Source organism: Myxocyprinus asiaticus, chromosome 20 (assembly GCF_019703515.2).
Source record: "Myxocyprinus asiaticus isolate MX2 ecotype Aquarium Trade chromosome 20, UBuf_Myxa_2, whole genome shotgun sequence".
Taxonomy (NCBI): Eukaryota; Metazoa; Chordata; class Actinopteri; order Cypriniformes; family Catostomidae; genus Myxocyprinus; species Myxocyprinus asiaticus.
Genome location: NC_059363.1, coordinates 16,692,038 through 16,715,122, shown reverse-complemented (window position 1 = coordinate 16,715,122; position 23,085 = coordinate 16,692,038). Strand labels below are relative to the sequence as shown.

At 37.6% G+C, this 23,085-nt stretch overlaps 1 protein-coding gene across 4 annotated transcripts; it reads right to left on the bottom strand.

Annotated features, from left to right (window-relative positions):
• Positions 1-418: 418 nt before the first annotated feature.
• On the bottom strand, positions 419-21,777 carry sgms1a (sphingomyelin synthase 1a). Of its 4 annotated transcripts, none has more exons than XM_051646536.1 (6): positions 21,566-21,777; positions 5,998-6,892; positions 5,197-5,314; positions 4,892-5,045; positions 4,272-4,438; positions 419-3,440 (listed from the first exon to the last, which is right to left on the bottom strand). In XM_051646536.1, exons 2-6 carry the CDS (start codon positions 6,636-6,638, stop codon positions 3,261-3,263), a joined length of 1,260 nt encoding a protein of 419 aa, XP_051502496.1. In that variant the 5' UTR covers positions 6,639-6,892; positions 21,566-21,777; the 3' UTR covers positions 419-3,260. The 4 variants fall into 4 exon arrangements, with proteins under 4 accessions (XP_051502496.1, XP_051502495.1, XP_051502497.1 ...); XM_051646535.1 differs by lacking the exon at positions 21,566-21,777 and adding an exon at positions 21,311-21,559; XM_051646537.1 differs by lacking the exon at positions 21,566-21,777 and adding an exon at positions 20,677-21,246.
• Between the last annotated feature and the right edge of the window lie 1,308 nt (positions 21,778-23,085).

Here is a 23,085-nt window from a genome sequence, read left to right as displayed (position 1 = left end):
TTCCGAAAATAAATAAATACATTTAATTTATTAAATGATTTAAGCAATGTATTTTACGATTTTCTATAATTCAATAACTTTTTACGCATCTCTTAGTAAAAATTGCTATTTTCAAGGGTTTTCCAGGACTTCAATTTGAAAAAGCCAAATTCAAGTACTTAAAGCACCTTGTACGAATTCTGTATAATATATATATATATATATATATATATATATAGACACACACACACACACATATACATACACACACACACATATATAGACACACACACACAGTATATACAGCCATGACTTAGCATCCAGATAAAACATTTTTAAAAATTAAGTCATTCAAAAGTAAACATTTTTATGAGTTTGAAACAAGGGCCAATGAACCTGATTAAAAAATAAATAAATCAAAAAAGGTATTAGACAATAATACAGAACATTAAAATCTTTATTCAATATCTACTCTTTTTCTCATCTTAAAGAGATTTAAGACAAATAACCTGGTTTACATTAGACAAAGAGCAAATTAATAAGTAAATTGACAATGCTGGATTGGTGATTCACAATTAAAAGAAAACAAAATGAACAACATGCATGTATTTACTGTCATCATATCAAAGACTAGGTAAGTCAACACTCTGTTCACTTCTCATAGACAATTCTTTTTAAATGCCATTTGACAGCATAATCCGAAGCTAAATTAACAACTGAACAATCTGTATTTCCCAATATAAATAACCCACCACTGCTTTCCATGGCTCCCCAAAAAACTGAACACTTAACAATATAACTGTGGCATATTGCTGCCATCCATATCCATATGTGCATTTTTTCACCCAAGCAGGCCTCATGGTTGTGTAATGACAGTTTCGTAAAGATGGCATAAAACCATCATCAGTATATAACATTTGGGGGTGAATAAATCTTAACCATGAAGTCAAATCAGGCTGTTACTTAAATATAAATTTAAATCTGTCTTTATACTGATAATCCTTGTTCCTAGACCAATGGACGATACTGAAAATAAAATATAAAAAATTAAGCATCATTATCCAATTAAAACACTCATAAGAAATGAAGTGTATGTGTGCTCAGGGTTTTGATTTGAAGGATTGTAGTAATACATTAGCCTGTGTCAGGCAGAACTGAACAACCACATTCATCTATAAAACTCACTGCCTTTCTTAGATCGCAGGCTAAGCAAATCTTCAACATTCAGACAGACAACAGTTTGTATGTGTTTGTGTGTTAACACATTATATATACACGTTTATATAAAGCATGTGGGTGTTTTGGTGTGTGCATATGAATATAATACATGTGTGTGTGCTGATATTTATGTGTGCATGAGTGTATGGAACAAAGGCACTAAAAACTCTGAAGCTGTATGTGCCCCAGATTTTAGGAAGGTACAAATCTAAAAAAGATATTATATTTGGACGTCACAGTTTTTGGAAAATAAAACTGCGAAATATTTAGAAAAATCTCTTGCACCAGAATTAATAACATTTTTACAAAAAGATGCTTCTTAAAAAGAAAATCTATTACAATACGTTTTCCAGGTTATTCAATACAGTTTTGGCAGATAAATAAACTTTAAGTTACATGATTTGCTGGACCAAATCCATTGAGAAGATAGCGGGAAAGCTTAGTTCTCTATGAGACGAAGACCTGATTAAACAGTTCATCTTGTCAGCATTATTTAACTACTATAAAGAGCAGCAAATCAAATCCAGTTGTTAGATGCTCTGCTCTACAAATACAGACCTACTAGGGCCACTGAAATTATTCAAATACTACAAAATGATAGGTGTATATGCATCACAGTAGGGCTGCACAATTATTCGTATTTTAACTGCAATCACGATTTCTGCCTCTCACGATTAATTAAGCATAATTGTCTGCGATATTAGTGAGCTAGAAAACAGAAGGTGTCAGCCAGGTAAAGTTGCAAATTGTTGTTCATTTTCATTATAGGCTGTGTTTATGGATGAAAGACCAAGTCACAAGCTCTTTCCTAGTCCGTTTTCACCTCACCTGATCACACTTCAGAAGTTCGCCACTGACCAATCACTGTTTCTCTTTCGAGCACGCGCTGAAATACAGAACCGCACTAGATGTTTACAAGTCTCGTATGTGGGGCGCACGAGGATAATGATACGCCGTTCTGTGCTTGATTCCATCTCGTGCTTTGATGATGTATGTTTTATACAGAACAACTGTGCTCCGAGTTCGGTTCGTGCGCGTCGCTAACGTGCGCTGACTGGGTTATTTTAAAGCGCTACGCATTTACCTCAGTAGCACATTTGCCTAATTCCAAATATAGTTGGCCATAACAAGTGTGTAACAAATCTAAAATAACCCCATGGCACCGGGGTTGTGTGGCGCGAGGAAGAGACGAGAGCATTTCACCATGTATGGAAGGAGCACAAAACTGTTGTCACTGTCACTTCTGCTGGTAACACACAGAAACAACACTGTCTTCATTCAAAATAAAAGGCTTGATAAAATAAGTAGGCTTCCTTCAAAATAGACACTTGAGATTGTATAGCCATTATGTGTGCTCAATTACTACACAAATGTATTACCATTAGCCTATATATTACATTTACATTTATGCATTTGGCAGACGCTTTTATCCAAAGCGACTTACAGTGCACTTATTACAGGGACATTTCCCCCAGAGCAACCTGGAGCCTTGCTCAAGGACACACTGTGGGGATTGAACCAGCAACCTTCTGATTACCAGTTATGTGCATATTACATATTACTGTAGGGTATGGGGATATAATAATAATGTTAATAATAATAATAATAACAATAATAATAATAAAGAATGGATCTTAAAAGAGGATGCAAGTGTAAACACCCGAGTAACTGTTTCTATTAGCAGTTAAGAATTAACCAAATCTGAATTTTGGTCAAAAGGAATCATTTACTAGTTTGCAGTTCTAACAACTTGTTTAAAATGAGAGCTACTGTTTAATGGAATTTTATGTTTTTTGTTCTTTTAGAATCAAGATCTAAGCAGTGGCAACAGTATTTATTTATTTGTTCAAATTGTGCAGCCCTGTAATTAAATAAAGTTTTCAAATAACAGAATAATTGTGATTAATAATCGTGATTAAAGTCTTGAGCAAAATAATCGTGGTAATCATTGTCACCATTATCGTGCAGCCCTACATCACAGTGCTCAACCAGTTTTGCAGGGGCTGAAGGGAAGAGTAGTTTCTTAGAGTTTCACAGAGCTTCAGCAAATCAGGAGCCACAGGTCACGACTCCCGGGATTCCAGCTTGTTGTACTTAACCCAGGTGGTCGTCAGTGTTTGCCACAAGAACGGCAGCTGGTAGTTCCGAGGCACAATGCCCCGGATGTTACTCTCAAAGTACCGGAATGGACCAAACCACCAGACACGAGATAACAGGTTGCTAGCAGAATTCTCCTTTAAAGCCTATAGAGCAGCAGAGAAGATTAAGTTAGAAGAGAAGACAATAATGTGGTTACATGCTGAAATCTAATTTGTTTTAAATGCAAAGTATTTAAACACCACCTTTCTATAACCTTATGAGAACCTCATTTCATTTTTATCCACTGAAAATTCTGGTGTCAGAAATTATTGCAAAAAGAACAATTAATTTAAAGTTCAGTCATGAAACTCTACATGGGGCATTGTTAGCTGATAGGTCCACTGACATGTAATCTGTTAGACAATCAATGTGGTACTATCTCTTTGTCAAACATTTAAATTGCCTGAGTTGTTTTGCAGGTAAGTGGGTTTCACTGCAGCACACTATGAGAGTTTTCTCTCTGAAACCTCTCCTCACCTTCTGGTTGGCAATTATCTTAATGGAGCTGACATATGAAAATCACTGAAAATACACTGAAATTAAAATTATTAAATTTGATTTTTTTTGTAACCCAATTTGTTTTTGTGACATTTTCCTAGGATTATTTTATTTATTTTTATTTATTATATTCCAGTGGCTGTTAGCAGTATATTACATCCTATGTAGGCTAGGGTGGGTTGGGGGTGTTGCATCGGGTGGAAAGATGGATTTAACATGTTTTCATTCTTGCTAAGTAGTTGCAAGGGTGGTGTAACTCTCTATATTAATATAAAACTTGAAAACAAAATATTAATTGAAACATTATCTGAATAAAACAACAACAACAACAATAACAACAACAACAACAATAACACTGTTTAGAGAAGTTAGCACACTAGGCCACCCCTTTAGCTCACTGGCCAAATACAGTATTCTGTTTTAAACTCCAAATTCACCTGTTGATTGGCCATTGTATGGTACCACCAGAAGAGGCGTGTAGTTATGAAGTAGGCCACCACCACATCAATGGTGTAGTGGTCATGAGCCAACAGTATGCAGAATATACCAACTGCACTCAGGACCCAGCAGAACCAGTGATACCACCAAAACCTACGTGGAGAATCTGTTACCCAATACAAACGAAACAGCAACATTAATGCTGTTTCATGGTTTTACATTGGACACAGGCATACACTAGCTTTTAAGAACACTAGATGGCACTGTCAACAAAAGTGGCACACGGATTCTGTTATTGGTTTAAATGTCCACTAGAAGACACTACTGACAAATGTGTTTCCCAGCATATTTCATTAGGAGCCTAAAACTATCATCTAAAACAGGGCAAGTCAAATCTGATCCTGGAGCCTCCATCCAGAGTTTAGCTCCAACCCTAATCAAACGCACTTGAGCAAGCTTATCAAGGCCTTCTGGATTCCTTGAAAATTACAGGCAGGTGTGTAAGAGCAGGGTTTGAACTAAACTCTGGACTGGATTTACACAGTCTAAAGTATGTTTTGTATGGATGTCAACTGCAGCACACACATACTTTTGTTTATGAATGTGTGCATGTACTCACACTCTTTAATAAAGAGGTATGTTAGCGTTAGCATCACGGTGTGTCCACTGTACAGGTAATCTCCACACAAAGAGTGAGAGCCAGTGATTGACAGGCCACCACCTGCCATCATTTTCATTACCCGACGCAACTGGGCCTCCCAGTCACCGAAAAGCTGGAACATAAACACACAAGTATAAGCAACATAAGAAACTGGTTTCACACAACATTATAGTATGATGTGAGACATAAGTATCTTTAAATATACATTCATAATGAATTAAACTAGAGATCATGAGCTACAAATGCTATCCCTCAATAGTCACCTTGGGAGAGCACTTAAAGTGCATGCCTGGCACGGGTAATGTCGTTACATACATGGTCACACATCTGTATAGGTACAGAGTGCCCACGATGAAAAAGAACCGTCGGCCAATTATGGACCTGCAAACAGAGAGAGACGAGGGTGAGAGCTAGAAAAACAAATTTCTGATGAAAGCTTTCTGTTTGGTAATCAGGAAACAAGTTTCAGTTATGATTCTGCTATTTAGATGTGATCATGAAATAAATTTAACAAGCTTATAAAAAACCACTAAACTGCCTAGCTGAACTTTCCCTGCTGAAAAGACCAGCTTTAATGAATTTCCATGTTGGTCCAGGCTGGTTTATACCAGTCTAGATGGTGGGCCAGCAAAAATGCTGGTTAACCGGCATGGTCTTTCTGGTAAAGTTGGTTGACAAATGAAGACTTGCTGGTTAAAAGCATGGATCACTTAAAAATGAAAATCCTGTCATCATTTACTCACCCTCATGTGTTCCAAACTTGTATGACTTCCTTTTTTTTGGGTGAGGGTAAATGATGACAGAATAAAAAATAAAAAAGTCTTGTATCTTTTTGTCTGATTTTTAAATACTTTTTTGCTTCAAATCAAAGTTTGTAATGTTATGATTCACCTCAGAGCTGGTTGGTTTGGTTCATGGCTTAGAACTCTTATGCAGGATATTATGGAAAAAATTAATTGGAAAAATACTCCCAGGACTACTACTGCTAAAAAGTGGTCAGGCACTTTTGTGTTCTATACTGGTCTTTTCAACAGGGTTGGTTGGGGAAAACTTAAATAACAGACCTGTGTTTGAGCAGACACCATTGTGCAAACCACAGTCCCACAAGCAGCATTCCATTGATCTCACAGATGGAAAACGCCCACTGCACACGATCAAACAGATCAAAGAACTTATCCGGCAAGGGCGGGGACTCTTCTTTGGGGGGAACGCGCTCGTGCACCACTGAGATCACAACTGTTGTTGTGAAAAAGCAGCACAGAGCATACAGGAAGGCCACACCTGTTTTTAACCACTCCGTGGGAAACGGCGTGCGCTCCTGCTCAGAGGGCAACGGAATCAAGATGCGAACCGGCTCGGCGCGGAATCCGTTCTTATGTCCACCATTAAGGATCTTCCCATTGCTAACACTGCCATTGGCAAGAGTGATGCCGGCATGTCCATTTGTGTGGAGACCATTTTCATGGTTGTTGCTCTTGTGTGCCTTCATATGGCTGGTGAAGCGCAAAGTCTCTATTCGCTCTAACAGTTGTCGACCACTGTCCCCAGTTACTAACGACAAGGGCGGGGCTTTGAAGTCCTCTTCAGAGAGACACAAGAGGGCGGGGCCATCCATGTTATGCAATGCATCTGAATACTCTTGCATGCCCTCCTCAGTCAGCCAATCAGAGACATCGGTGGTCGTCCAGAGCCTTACCTCCTTCATGTCTGTGTGAAAAAGGTTTCAGGGTGCCGGGACAGGAGTGGACACGACTGAGCCCACACTCAGCTGTTTGGTGCCCTGAGAGCAGTCATACTGTCTCTGGGACATTTGAAGAGAATAGCTGGGAGGTTTAATCTCTTACCCCCTTTCCTCCACTTTTTTAAACTGAGAAACAGCAAAGTCTGACTGTGGTTGTGGCTCAGTGATGCTGAATCCTGAAGTGCAGATCTTTTGTCAGTGCATATCAACATACAGTCCTGAAAAAGAAAAGAAGGCCCAAGTTATCTATCAGAAAGCAATCAGTGTATATAGAAGCAGCGACCAATTGACAGCAATCCTAGAAAACAACAATCTTCAGCTAGCCCGGTCAGGGCAATACTTCAGATTTCTGCCCTGCCAATAATTTCACTAGACACACAAAATCCATCCATTTTCTATATGCGCATTGTCCTATGTAGGGGTCGCATGTTGCTGCTGGAGCATATCCCAGCTACTCTGAGCCAAAGACAGGTTAACACCATGTACAATCAGTCCATCACAGGTGTAACACATATAGATAGAAAAACACATTCACTTCTCCAGCCAATTTAGAGTTTCCAATTCACCTGCATGTTTTTGGAATGTGGGAGAACCCAGATCATTAGCAGGTAACCCATGCCAACATGGGCAAAATATGCAAACTCCACACAGAAAGCCCCAGGGTTGGCCAGGACTCAAACCCAGGACCTACTTACTTTGAGGCAACAGAGCTAACCACTGGGCTGCCAGGCCCCATGACAAAAATATTTAAACATACTTTATAGCAATGTTTTTTAAATGTGACAAAAATCTATATATTTATTCTAAAAGTTAAGCTTGTTTTAAAACTATTAGGTTAACAGCTGGAAATTATACAGTCTTATAATATATATCACACATCCATCCATCCCTGGAAAAAATTAAGAGACCACAGCAAAATTATCAGTTTCTCTAGATTTACTATTTATAGGTATGTGTTTGATTAAAATGAACTTTTTTTTTTTTTTTTATAAAGTACTGACAACATTTCTCCCAAATTCCAAATAAATATATTGTAATTTAGAGCTTTTATTTGCAGAAAATGACAACTGGTCAAAATAACAAAAAAGATGCAGTGTTTTCAGACCTTGAATAATGCAAAGAAAACAAGTTCATATTCATTTTTAAACAACACAATACTAATGTTTTAACTTAGGAAGAGTTCAGAAATCAATATTTGGTGGTATAACCCTGATTTTCAATCACAGGTCTCATGCATCTTGGCATGCTCTCTACCAGTCTTACACAACGCTGTTGGGTGACTTTATGCCAATTCATGCCGCAAAAAATTCAAGAAGCTCGGCTTTGTTTGTTGGCTTGTGGCCATCCATCTTCCTCTTGATCACATCCCAGAGGTTTTCAATGGGGTTCTGATCTGGAGATTGGGCTGGCCATGACAGGGTCTTGATCTGGTGGTCCTCCATCCACACCTTGATTGACCTGGCTGTGGCGCATGGAGCATTGTCCTGCTGGAAAAACCAGTCCTCAGAGTTGAAGAACATTGTCAGAGCAGAATGAAGCAAGTTTTCTTCCAGGATAAACTTGTGCGTGGCTTGAGTCATATGTCCTTTACAAAAGACGAATCTGCTTGATTCCAGCCTTGCTGAAGCACCCCCAGATCATCATCGCACCCACTGTGAAATTTGGTGGAGGATCGGTGATGATCTGAGTGTGCTTCAGCAAGGTGTGTCAGAGAACATTATATCTGGCTGATATTTATTACTGCTATGTCAGAAAAGTCATAGCCAAACAAAACAAAACATCAACTCCACCATTATTCACGTAGGTAATATTCTTTATTGTGCAAACCCAACACAGCAGGCTAAATAGCAGATTTACTGGACTAAAAAGTAAGGCCTACATGTGGATGTCTCGCCTACTGCAGCGGTTTATACTAGATACCAGCCTATAGCTCTCTGATGGCATTACGCAAATGCAGAGAAAGAGAGAGAAAGAGCTAGCAAGAGTGAAATATTAAAAGACTCTGACTCAACACAAAAATTTGAAGACCATTAGTTATTAAATCAGCTTATGTGGGAGCTGGAGCAAAAATACACACAAACACACGTTTGTTTGAATGGATTAGTGAGGACATCTCATAGACTATCAATTGTATCATACAAGGCTAATGATACTTGCTAACCTTACCCCTAAACTTCCCTAACCCTCAAAAAACCAGTGCACATCAACTGATTTGAAGCAAAAAAAAAAAAAAAAAAAAAAAAAACCTTTTTTTTCAGTGAGAACCATCTAAAACATCAAAAGCTGACTAGTGAGGACATGAGTCACTATATTTGTCAAAACACTGTCTAAAAATATAAAATTTGGATATCACAAATATAGAAAAAACATGAACACACAACACACACACACACAAGGCCTAACCAAAAATGTGTGATGTGTTTCTCACATTTTCCAAATTTTGTATTCTTGTTCCGTTTTTGAGTTTCATTTCTAATCATTCAAGCCTTATTAATTCTGACATCAATAAAGAAACTGGTTTTATTTTAGATTTGTGGAAGGAGGAACTGCCATGTTCATTCACCCGTAAACTTTGCAAAAAAGTATTTTCCTTATTCCTTGTGCAATTACTTTCAAGTTACTGTCACAGTTGCTATGGGATCAAAATCCCGTCAAAAGTATTGCGGTACCAAAAATAATAAGTGTGAATCAAAATAATAAGCGTGAATAAAAAAAAAATAATACGCGTGAATAAAAAAAGAATAAGCACAGATAAAAAAAATAAATAAGCGCAGATACAAAAAGAATAAGCGCAAAAATAAGTAAAAAGCGCAGATCAAAATAAGCGCACATCAAAATATTAAGCGCAGATCAAAAAATAACAAGCATGAATCAAAAATATATAAACGTATAAAATATGCTGAAAAAAAAAAAAATGCTGTCTCACAATTTTGCTCATATTTTCATTTTTTTTGTACGCTTACGCTGTATTTTTCTGCACTTGGATTTCCAAAACTTGTGAGTAGAATTTCATGTAAATCAGGGGGGTGTTTTGCGTCCCCATTGGTCCACTAGTTCTTGATCGACAGCTCCTCCTCTAGACAATCATTCAAAGAGGTGAGGTGCCGTCACTCCAATGTGACCCCGACAGCTACTGCTCAATCGCACGATGGTAGATGAAGATGGATAACCGTCAGTTGGCAAATCCTAGACAATCACAGGTAATTGAATATAACTATATTATTTGTGGTTGATAGATACGCTGCTTGTGTCTGTTTTGAGTATTTTCTGCCATTTGCTTCAAATGTTATTGAAGTTGTATACTCTATGTTATGGAAATGTTCGTAAATGTTTTGGATATGTATACTCCAATGTTGCCTGTATCTTTAGAGACGGTCCCTAAATTTGAGACCATTTGTGAATAAAGAACGTCCAACATCAAGCCAACTTTATTACATTATTTATTGACGTGGGGACGCTTGGTTACTTGTTTCTGATTTTGCTGCAGTATCATGGAAAAAGAAACTACATGTAGCCGTGCCAACGATGCCAACGTAGGATCGGTACATAACGGCACATTCAGCAACATGGAAAAGCGGATCAAGTTGGGTTCCGAAATCACGACTACATTGGTACAGCTAGTAAAAACATGCATCAAACAGAGAATGAAGACTTCACCCGCAAACGGTTAACCAGGCGTGTGAGAGATACAGGCAAGCTGTCATTTCTCTATGCATCGCAAAGGTTAATTAATTACAATGAACTATGCGATTAATTTGTTAATTTTTTATCGTTTCACAGCCCTAATAAAAACAGATAGTCCCACCTCAAACTCACGCCACTGGTCAGGCCATTGTTGCTGAGTTAGGTTGGACGGGCCACTCAAACAAACAGAGGAATGTTTTTAAAGCATTAGCTAGAAGGACTAAATGGAATACTTGTACTTTAAAAAAAAAATGATTGTCACACTGAAGGATTAATTAACTAGAACTGTAAATAATCAATTGACAGCCCTAGTATTAAGTTAAGAAGCTAAAGGTTCAGCTAACATTAAAAATAGTGACAACATCAATAGTAATATGAACATTTATTACCATAATAAACACGTCACAATCAGCTTGGACATTGGTATTGTCTGTGTAGCTCAAATACAAATCAATCTGTTTATGAAAATTGTAATGCCAAGCTTGCAAGAGTGAGCTGTTATTTGTGTAACTGTTCTCTTGTAGACCTATGATTACCTCTCAGTTTACATTATAATAAAAGAGTTCTTCATACACCTGGATAGGTTCCCAATCACAAAAGGTGGCAAATATTTACATACAAGGACACAACTCCCACACGCATGTGCATATTGGTGAAACAAAGGGAGATTGCTGTAGGCAAGAAATTGAAATAGGCTAGAGGATTCATCTGGTCATTGATATCTACATCAAAATATTGACAGTTCTTAAATGCAGTCAAGCTGACGTTGTTGTGTATGACAACAATAGATGAAAACAGCAGGCTTTTGTTTCATATTGACACATGAAGTGTATGAGAACCACACCTGCTACCTCAAAAAGTACCTAGAACTCTAATATACCATGTATAAAACTGTACATAGCTTTGACTGAATGTTGTGTGTGCACTTTAGTCACTGATTCACTTCTGTTACAGGCTCAAGAGCAATATTCTGGACTCCTGGCCAAAAAGCACAATCTAACGTCTTTACCTACTGCGTTTAGTCATGTAACAACACACGTGTACACATATCTACACACACGCATTCAGGTCAATACACAAACAGGACAGCTAAGCACTCTCTCTCAGCTTCCTGTGTTTTGGCAGAGGAGCTGCAAAACTTTTGAGACTCATGGAGTAATAAATAGCCTTTTGGTCTCTTTTAATAAATGAAATCAATAAAGCCGTTAGTGTACCAGGTGTGAAAAAAATATTGGCAACATAACTAGACAAGCTGGATAATATATAAAACTATATAAAAATTTTACAAGCAGTTAAATGAGTCATTTGCATGACACCAAATACATTCGTTCTCAGTTGTGATAGTAGTTAACATTTAGTAATTATGAAATAAAAATGTTAAACTCAAATATAACATGATACTATTGATTCATATCACAGTTTTGTAACAGTTACTAGTAAACAGTCACCATTTATTATGCATTATATGACATGAAAGCATCTCTTTTTTTCCAGTTAAATCACTACTGGCAAGGTTAGTGGAGTTCATGCACTATTACACAGGATCTGTTGCAGAAGTAGACATGCAGTCAATCAAATTTAAATCAAGAAGTTTTATGGCAGTGACTTTAAATTGTGGACTTTTTCCCCTAAAAAAATAAAAATAAATAAATAAAGAGCTGTTATTTAAAAATACAAATATTGCCAGGACCGGAACAATCTGCTGTATAATCATCAGAAAATCATTTTAATTATGCAAGTATCTAAAACACTTATCTTAAAGGCTTATCCAGTTCTCTTCAGGTTTTGCCAGATGGCTTTGAGAAACCTCAAGATTAAAAAGCGAATATTCAGCATCTACTGTATATGATGCCAAATCAAAGGTCAAGCTAAATGATCTGTCAACACATTAACTATTGCACTCAAATGTCAAGGAACCTTTAAAGGAATATTCCAGGTTCATTACACATTAAGCTCAATCAGCAGCATTTGTGGTATAATGTTTATTACCACAAAACAATATTTGTAACTCATTCCCTTTACTTCTTTTAAAAAAGCAAACATCGAGGTTACAGTGAGGCACTTACAACTGAAGTGAATGGAGCCCATTTTTGGAGCATTTAAAAGCAGAAATGTGAATCTTATAATTCTATAAATGCACTCACATTAATTTGTCTGTTAAAACAGAAACAGTGCATCGCAATGGCAACCATGTTGTAAAACTGGAAGTAACATTACCCAGAAAAGTACGTGAATTTATCACACTTAATTGAAATCATGTTAACGTAGCTATTGTTTAAGTCTTGTGGTTATATTTTTGAAACAGTGAATAATTAAATTAAGGATAAAACTTTTTTGTGTGTGTGTGTGTGTGTGTGTGTGTGTGTGGTTATCAGCATTATACCACAAATGCTGTTGATTGAGTTTGATCTAAACCAAGAATATTCCTTAAACAGACAATGTATGTGGAATAAAAAAGAAAAAAAGAAAGGAGTCAAATATGTGCAGATGTGAGGTTGAGACACTGTCCTTGAGAGCTTTGGTTTCTCTTCTTTCTCACAAGCACTTTTTTTTATTTTGGCATATTGTGGGAAAGCAAATGTTTCTCTAGAGGAAAGTAAGCCATCTACTAGAACATCTAATGTCAGTGCTCTGGGAGTGTGTGTGTATTTTTCCATTCAGAGACGTCTCCATGTCAGTCTCTGTGAATTAGAGATGAAATAAATCTTATTGCTTTACCAGCCCTGCATGAAGAAATCAAGATAATGGAAGACTTTAGAAGCAAGTTACTGGCCTAAGAAACACAGATTAGTTCATTTTTGCATCTGGATTTATTTTATCAGGGTAAAGTCATAAACGGTTTAAGCAAAACAGATCAGCACACATAGATTTTTGCCCATTATCCTGATTTCACATTGCATGTAAACACCTTTACAAGCGTGCTTATCAGTTATCCAATGTGCGCAAGTGTTGTGTACATGACTGTTTACATTTTGACGTCAAAAGCAATAAATAACCTGTTGATTTCAGATCTTACAAGCAGTTTTCTTGCATTGTCAGATATTTGGAATAAGCTGGTTTTTGGTAGTTTTAAGTGTATTGGTGTGCATGTAAACATGCTCATTATCTTTTGATTGGTGCTCTGCTCAGAGAAAAAAAGTTGAATAAATCTGGTGTGTCTAACTTCAGTTGTCCATTTTTGCGGAGGTCTGCTGAAGGTCTTGCAGTTCCCAGAACCCATCTGTGAGTGTGTATGAGTGAAGTGAAAGGGGACAACTGCTGCTCTTATTACCAAAATAAAGACTTTTATTTTCTGCAACATTGAAATGAAATACAATTTAACTGCTGTTATGCAAGGCATGTACTCAGTGTCCTCCACTAACATGACCTTGACTCAAGTCCTACTGGCATCAGTACAGCAGCTGTTTAAGCATGGCCTCATTCATCCCTGCTCCTCCAAACACCTGCGACTCTAGACTAAAACCCAAAGTATACTTCGGTCAAAATGCGTGACGCAAATCTTGTCATCAGCAGAGTGCGCGAGCACTGAACGAGTGCAGCCCGATTTTTCTAACCGCGCATCTTTGACCGCGCAGAATGCACATGCACCTGGAATTTTTGGCACTAATTAGCGTGTCCATAAGGTAGAAACACTCGCATTTGAGCTGACCGGAGACAAAGGTAAAAACATCAACAGTGGATGTGCAAGTCAAGACAGCGCATGTGTGAGGAGGTCAGGAGATACCTGCAATTGTATACCTAGAGTCTGAAGGACTGTAAAGACATCTTTATGGGTCTAAACTCCTGAAGATAAAGTACAGTATCTCATAGCAGTCGTAGCGCGCATGCGCCAACCTCCTGTGTATGCGTGCACAGTCAGATGGAATATACTTTGACAGGCTCGTGTTCGACTGTATGCAGATGCTTAGCGTTTGCGTCAAAATTTAAGTATACTGGCGGCCAACAGTTTGGAATAATGTACAGATTTTGCTGTTTCGGAAGGAAATTGGTACTTCAATTCACCAAAGGGGCATTCAACTGATCACAAAGTATAGTCAGGACATTACGGATGTAAATCACTATCATTATTTGAAAAAAGTCACTTTTGATCAAATCTAGACAGGCCCATTTCCAGCCGCCATCACTCCAACACCTTATCCTTGAGGAATCATGCTAAATTGCTAATTTGGTACTAGAAAATCACTTGCCATTATATCAAACACAGTTGAAAAGCTATTTGGTTCATTAAATGAAGCTTAACATTGTCTTTTTGTTTGTTTTTGAGTTGCCACAGTATGCAATATACTGGCATGTCTTAAGGTCAATATTAGGTAAAAAAAAAAAAAAAGGCAACAATTAAAAGAAACCTCTTTCCCAAGAAACTCATCAGTCAATCACTGTTTTGAGGAATGAAGGCTATACAATTCTTGAAATTGCCAAAATCCTTAAGATTTCATACAAAAATGTACACTACAGTCTTCAAAGACAAAGGACAACTGGCTCTAACAAGGACAGAAAGAGATGTGGAAGGCCCAGATGTACAACTAAACAAGAGGATAAGTACATCAGAGTCTCTAGTTTGAGAAATAGACACCTCACATGTCCTCAGCTGACAGCTTCATTGAATTCTACCTGCTCAACACCAGATTCATGTACAACAGTAAAGAGAAGACTCAGGGGTGCAGGCCTTATGGGAAGAATTGCAAAGAAAAAGCCACTTTTGAAACAGAAAAAGAAAAGGTTAGAGTGGGCAAAGAAACACAGACATTGGACAACAGATAATTGGAAAAGAGTGTTATGGATCTTAAACCCATTGACCTTTTGTGGGATCAGCTAGACTGTAAGGTGTGTGAGAAGTGCCCGACAAGACAGCCACAAGACAGCATGGGGTGAAATGTCACCCGAATATCTGGACAATCTGACAGCTAGAATACCAAGGATCTGCAAAGCTGTCATTGCTGCACATGGAAGATTTTTTTGATGAGGATACTCTGAAGTAGTTTAAGAAGTTCTGAATATTTTTTTTCAAAATGTAATAGTAATTTTTCATGTTATTAATGTCCTGACTATACATTGTGATCAGCTGAATGGCACTTTGGTGAATAAAAGTACCAATTTCTTTCCATAAGAGCAAAATCTGTACATTATTCCAAACTATTTGCCGCCAGTGTATACTTTGGGCTTAACACTCTCACAACCTCACCTTCACCATTTCAGACAGATCTCAATGTGAATTCGGCGACAGTCAGACAACCTAACCCAAACACCAACCCTAAACCTAACCGTCAGTGAAGTAAAAATGTTATATTTGAGCAAAAATGCAACCTCCAAATCACTCTCATCATTGATTGTGAACATGATTACTTCTTGGTTTCTGTGGGACCAGAACCATGTCTCAGTAGCATCACAGAAAAAGGGAAACATTTGAATTAATGCAAAAATGTCTGATGGAAGATGCCACTTGACAATAACTCAGCAGAATGAGGTCGATTTCAGGGTACTGGAACATTTGGCAGTAAAATGTCATGTTCATGTTGACAATTTTTACTTCTGCACTCTATGAATCAACCTTTTTAAGGGGCATGTGTGTGTTCTCAGTTATGCCCTTGCAGAAACTGCTTGACCTTTATTTTACCTGTCTTTTTTCCCCCCTGGAAAGCACAACTCCTTCCTGCAGCTCACATTTTAATAGCCTGACCGCAAAGCCCTCGTGCTTCCTCGAATTGTGATCCACTACCACACATTTCCACACTTTCTCTTCCCCACATTTGTTTTCTTTCCATTTCGCTTGCAATATCACTCAATTCATATGAATGAGAATACAACTGGTAGTGGTTATGCTCTGTAAATCCCTGGCAGTTTATTGTAAACATTTGCTTTGCCTTACATTATTTACTTTATGTTCCTTGCCTACAGCAAACCACTGAATACAAAGACACACCAGTTTTTACTCTGGCATACTGAAATCAAGTAGCTATTAGGATATAAGTTGTGAAATGTCTTATATAGTTATGTTTATAACACAAATACAACACAGAGTCTTCTGTGTATTAGCCTAAACAGAGGTATATAGGGTGTTTCGATTGTTCAGTAAAGAGCAGATACTGAAATGTCTTTCAGGGTCGATCTGGTCTCCCAGTGCAAGAGTTTTAATACATGCTTCAAAGTTGTTTTTACCTCATTATGATCCTGTCAATACCTCAGACTGCACGTTTCATTTTTAGTTTGATGACCTTTTTCCAATACTTTCTACTATCACTGTCCATTTCCTGTATGCTTAAAGCACTTTATAAAACCTGTTTTTAATAATTAGTATTAAACGCACTGTTGGCCTACTGTTTCGCTGCACTTAAGCAAATATGCATGAAGAAACCGTTCGCCAGACTAAAAGCACAAACATAACATTAGCCTAACTGTAAACCTAATCAGTCTTTCAAATCTTGGTGTGTTATGAAAGGGAGTCTATCATTTATTAGCCTTTATACTGTATTTTAACTTACATTCATCTCTGCATATTCCTTGGGGTGATGATCACGGATATGGCTCTTCAGTTCGGGCATGTGGGTTTTAAAATGAAATGACGGTTGAGTGAAACAGGAGGATGTCGCAAAATAAAGATATTATTTAATTATTCAAGTTCATATGATTCTATGTAAATGTAAAAGTCTCTCACATAATTAAACTGATATTTACAATGGAAATATTAATTCCTTTACTTGGATTTTAGAAAAAATACCATGAATGCAATACAGTGAATTATAAATGTCACTGGTATGATAACGGTCTCTTTTTAAAACCACGGTATACCGTGAAACTGTTACATCCCTATGATGCAGTAAAGTGTATAACCAATGCATTAACCTGTCGAAAACACTACTGGAATACTCCAGACTTCCTGCACTTAAATATTCCAGGTTCAGTACAAGCCAAGCACATTCGACAGCATTTGTGGCATAATTTTGATTACCACAAAAACTCATTTAGACTCGTCCCTCCTTTTCTTAATTTTTTTTTTTTTTTAAATCAAGGTTACTTTTAAATCAGGCACTTAAAATGGAAGGGAATAGGGCCAATTTTTGGAGAGTTTAAAAGACAGAAACATGTAGCTTATACATTTAGAAAAGCGCTTACCTGTATTTTCCGGAAATAAAGTCACACATGGTCAATATTGCATTGTTGAGAGAGAGAGAAATATATAAATAAATAAATTAATAAAAACACAGATAAGTCACACCTCTGTGTCCCCTAACAGAAGTTGCAAACGGCAGGCACTAGACCCAGGAGCAGCCACTCGACTTTCCTTCGGCCGCTCAACATGTCAAGACATGCTCTGTGAAGATTTCCTCAGGATCTATGCATTGTATCATGCAGTATTTGGCCTTGTTTTAATCGGGAGCATTTGCTTTAAGTAACTGTATGTAACAGTTTTTCATATTCCGTTTATGTTTCATGAGCGACTTATTTCTGCAAAATACGGCACCTTCATTTTCCGGTTAAAACTCGTATATTATTTGAGTTGTAAATTTGTTTAAATTGATGTTTTTGCAGCAGACAACTAGGTAAATGAACTTCTAGTTATTTGTCACCAATGTTACATTGTCATGGCAACAAGTTTTAAAATTGGATATTTACACAGAAAAGGTTTGGAAGCGATTTTATCACACTAAGGGTATGTTTACATGACAACGATGTACTAAAAGCGGAAAAGTTTTTCCTTTGCGTTTTTGAAAAGATTTGCGTACAGACGACAACGTTTTCAAAACGATCCCTGTTCACATGGATCCATGAAAACGACTAAAAATGCGTATTATGCATACCAGGCCAGTAGTTGGCGATGTCACTTTGTAAAGAAACACTACGTGCCTGCGTACATAAGAATTCTTCCACAGAGCGGTGAATACAAACAATGAAGATGGTGATCGCTGGTCATAGTTGTGATGCAGTAAAGCTACACTTTGCTGGAGAAGCGTCAATAAACTCAAAATCTTGAGCAGCACAAACACAGTCCTGTAGTCCGCCATTGTTGTTTTGAAGTACTCGCGCGCATGCCTATAGACTGAACACGTAATACACGTGCGCATGACGTCATCGTTTTCACAAATTTGCGTTTTTGTGTGTTTACACGGAGATGATAACAGCGTGGTTTTCAAAAACGTGCACTTTGAAACCTGTTTTCAAAAGTTTGCGTTTTCAGGCCCCAAAACGCCGTTGCCGTGTAAACGAACAGCCAAAATGCATAAAAAGTTTTCCGTTTTCAGTTGAAAACATTGTCGTGTAAACGGCCCCTAAACTCATGTTAACATGCATATCATTTAAGTCTTGTGGCTATTCTTTTGAAACGGTGAGTAATTTATCCATCACGGATCGTACCATTCACTTTAATTGAAAGTGCCTCACTCTAACAAAGATTTTTGCCTTTTTAAAGAAAACACAAAAGTCTAAATTAATTTGTGTGGTAACCATTATGCCACAAATGCTGTCATTTGAGCTTAACTTGTATTGAAAAAGAAAAAGGAAAATAAAACAACATCAAAACTCCACCTGCCTCTAAGTGCACTCATAAACAGCCTGCCAGTTTAACACATGCCCCATACAACAATGATTGCAAGGTTTTAGACCAAACTAAGAAAGAGACAGACATGTGAAAGGGACAACTGACTGCAAGAGACATTAACAGAAAGAGAGAGCAATGTTTCCAGGAACTTGGTCACAGTTACTCAAGTCATTGAAAATGCATTTTGCATTAGCCAGAGTAAACACGACTGGAATACAAAACATAACCAGTGTTGAGACTTACCCAAACACACATGAGCCCTTGTGATACTGCTGTCATTAACCTCCCTGGGATATGATATATAAATAAAGAACTCTGTCTATAATTAGACCATATGACATTTCACTTTAAGTAGGACAGATTGTATGAACAGGAAAAAACAGGGACAAGAGGATGTGTGTGAGTGAAAAATAGAGAAACAGAAAGTGAGAGAGAAACCACTGGAGACACTGAATGAGATGGGTGGAGCACTAAAAAAAGCAACTGAACAGACACGTCACAAAACTCCACATCCTCATATACTGGAAAACAAGACTGGTTCACATGTCACATGTGATCTAAAATAAATTACTTGAATGTTTAAGATTACAGGAGTAATACATCCTCATTCTTCCATAATGTACAGATTTATAAATGCTTTAATGTAGACATATGCCGCACACCCACATGCACACGCATACTGTTGTTATCTTCCTTTATCCTGCACTGCTTTCCAGTACTTAGAAACACATTTTTCTCACTATGGCTTCCATGTTGTGGCCCAGTTTCAGGCCATTCCTAAGAAGAGAAAGTCTGAATAGAGTTTGTGCCTCTTTAGACACAGAAACAATGTTACCTTGGGTCTCAAACTAGAGAACTGTGGCCGACAACCATAAGTGTGTGAAAAACAAGATTTTGTTTGACTTCCTCTCAACATTCCCAAAGAGATGTGTTAGATGTATTACTGTGTTTGTGCTTAACACTCCTATTCTATTCCTGCTTAACACTATTAAAACCTGTGTTCAGCTTTAAACCAGCTTTCTGACAGGTCAGCCAAGAGACTTTCTCCCTGAAAAGCCAGGAGAACCTGGTCAAAGTCCTCATTGCTTTTTGTACATTGAAGGAATATTCTAGGTTCAATACAAGTTGAGCTCAATCGACACCATTTGTGGCATGATGATGATAACCACAAAAAATAATATCGATCAAAAAATAAATAAATAATAATAATAAATTAGAGGTTACAGTGAAGCACTTACAATGGAATTGAATGGGGCCAATTTTTTGGAGGGTTTAAAAAGGCAGAAATGATAAGATTATAATTTTATTAAAGCACTTGCATCAGTTCTCTTAAAATACGAGTATTATTTGAGCGTAAATGTGGTAAAATCTACGTTTTTGCGGTCGTTTGGGGGTTCTCGCGGTATGTCCTCATGGTGACGAGGTTGTAAAATTGGATGTAACTTTACACAGAAAAGGTTAGTAAGAGATTTTGTCACAGTAAAATAAAGTTAACAAGTGTATTGTTTACAGCTTGAGGCTATACTTTTGAAACATTGAGTTTTTTTTTGTTTTTTTGTTTTTTTATGTTGACAGATTGGCCCCCATTCAGTTCTACTCTAAGTGCCTCAATATTAACACAGATTCTAGGTTTTTTTTTTTTTTAAGAAATGGAGGGGCAAGTCGAAAAACATTTTGGTGGTAATTAACATCGTCACAAATGCTGTCGATTGAGCTGAATTGTATAGAACCCAGAATATTCCTTTCAGTACCGTCAGATTTCCTCACAATCACATGTATACATACATGTGTTTCAGTCCAGGTATCTGAGAGGGTCATGAGTGTTCCTCAAATGTATCCTAGTGGTTTCAGGGAAGGAACTGACAGGGATTCCCCAAAAAGACAGATAAAAAAAAAAAAATTCAGTGTGCAGAAATAACGTTTAGCCTTCGACGATTTCAATAGACCTCAAGAGTTATTCGTCCCCTGTCTTATTTGGCAGATATTTTAAATGGGACATGTTAAATCGTCCTCAACTGCGTAACAACCACAGAAAGCAACATGTGGGCCACACAGCCTGTAACAAAATATCACCCACTTTTTTTCGAAACAAACCCGTGAAAACCGCTATCAAACATCGCTGGTGAAAAATTATAACAAGCTCACGTGTGTGGAGCGAAAAGAACGTGCGCTTGACTGACATATTTGACCGCTGCGCCGCGTTTTCAGACGCCGCGTCAAATTAAAGAACTTCTACTTTTCTAAACGCTTTTTTTTTTTTTTTTTTTAGCGTAACAACGCGTTTGAACGGCCCCATACGCTATATTACGGTTATCCAGATCGCGCGCCAGTGGACATAATAAACACAATGCTGCTTTTCCTCTCATACGTGGCAACATCTGCCATTCCCTACTGGTGTTGTGTCATAACGCCTCTTTACCTTCAGAAACGTGGAAATCCATGTTGCTGCTGATCCAATGGGAGACGCGTACGTTGGACCCCATATGTCGCGCCGATTAGGCAAGCGATTAAAGAGAGATTACACCGCAAAGGATCACTCGACCCGAGCGGAAAATAAATTCTTCTAGTCCACAGTGGGCGGTTATTTAGACCTATAGAGGAAGTCATGTCAAACGTGTTCTTAGAAAGGCCTTGGAGAAGTAGAGATCAACAGACCCCGTTGAGTCCAACTCACCGTGTTTCCCCCCCCCCCCCCAAAGGAGACTTGTAGCTCGGCTGATCCAGAACCGTGGCGTAGAAAAGTAAATCCGGATCCGACGCGATCCCGAACCAGGCCAAAACAACACGCCTGCCGTCGCGTTATATGCTCCCGTCAAGAGCGAGTAAGTGTGTGTTGTGATGTGATGGTCTTGGCCGTGTACGCCAGGCTGGAGACGTGCGCGTCAGAGTGTGTTTGCGTGAGTGGGTGGATTTTTTTAAAGCGGTAGGTCAGGCGTGAAAAAGAAGGAGGAGGGGGGGGGGGGGGGGGTCCCGTCTTGTCCCACAACTCTCTACGGCCAGTGACGCAATTCCCAACGCCCCACCTCCTATCTGAGGTCCAACCAGAATGTAACACTGGATTTACATTCCAAACAATCGCTGCAGAAAATATCCATCATTATGTGAGGGGAAGCGTGGAGTGGAAGCATTAGTCACATTCATTTTTTGTGGTAAAATAGGTTGCATAGGGTTAAGTATATAACGGATATGAAATCTCTGTGATTCAAAAACTCTTTAGACCCTAGGCCCCTTGACACCATTTACAATAAAACGATTTCTTCTACAATAATTAAATTAAATTATTAAACATACTATTTTGGAATAACATCTAAGACCTATATAAGATATATATATATATATATATATATATATATATATATATATATATATATATATATATATATATATATATATATATATAAAATTCTAAAAATGCAGAAAGTTTTCTCTAAGGATTAAGGTTATTCTAATAATCAGCTGTGTATAATATATATATATATATATATATATATATATATATATATATATATATATATATATATAATGTTTTGTGAAAATTTTTGTTAGATTTAGCTAATCTCTGGGGACAAATTTGTCCCCAAAGTATATCTAAGGAGGCACAAACAAACACACACTCACACACACACACACACACACACACATACACACACACACACACACACACACACACACACACACACACACACGTGTTGGTGCAGCTATCATTATGAGAACTCTCCATAGACATAATGATTTTTATACTGTACAAACTATAGATTCTATCCCCTAACCCTACCCCTAAACCTAACCCTCACAAAAAACGTTCTGCATTTTTACATTTTCAATAAAACATCGTTTAGTATGTTTTTTAAGCGATTTAAATTATGGGGACACTAGAAATGTCCTCATAAACCACATTTATAGCATAATACCCTTGTAATTACCAGTTTGTAACCTAAAAAAAAGTCCCCGTAAACTACTTAAACCTGCCCACACACACACACAAAAGTCACATTGACCTGTTCTTAAAGGAAAATTCAGCATTCATACAAGTTTCTCAAATGACAGCATTTGTGGCATAATGTTGACTACCACAAAAACCTATTTTGACTTGTTCCTCCACTTGAAAAAAATAAAAAAAGATTACAGTGAAGCTCTTACAATGGAAGGAAATTCGGCCAATTTTTGGAGGGTTTAAAGGCAGAAATGTGAAGC

Excerpts from the sequence above, each read along its gene's own strand:
- sgms1a (XM_051646536.1), bottom strand. The coding sequence starts at position 6,638 with ATGAAGGAGGTAAGGCTCTGGACGACCACCGATGTCTCTGATTGGCTG. Across the intron at positions 4,439-4,891 it reads ATACCTCTTTATTAAAGAGT|ATTCTCCACGTAGGTTTTGG; the intron begins GTGAGTACATGC and ends ATTGGGTAACAG. Across the intron at positions 3,441-4,271 it reads ATACAATGGCCAATCAACAG|GCTTTAAAGGAGAATTCTGC; the intron begins GTGAATTTGGAG and ends GCTGCTCTATAG.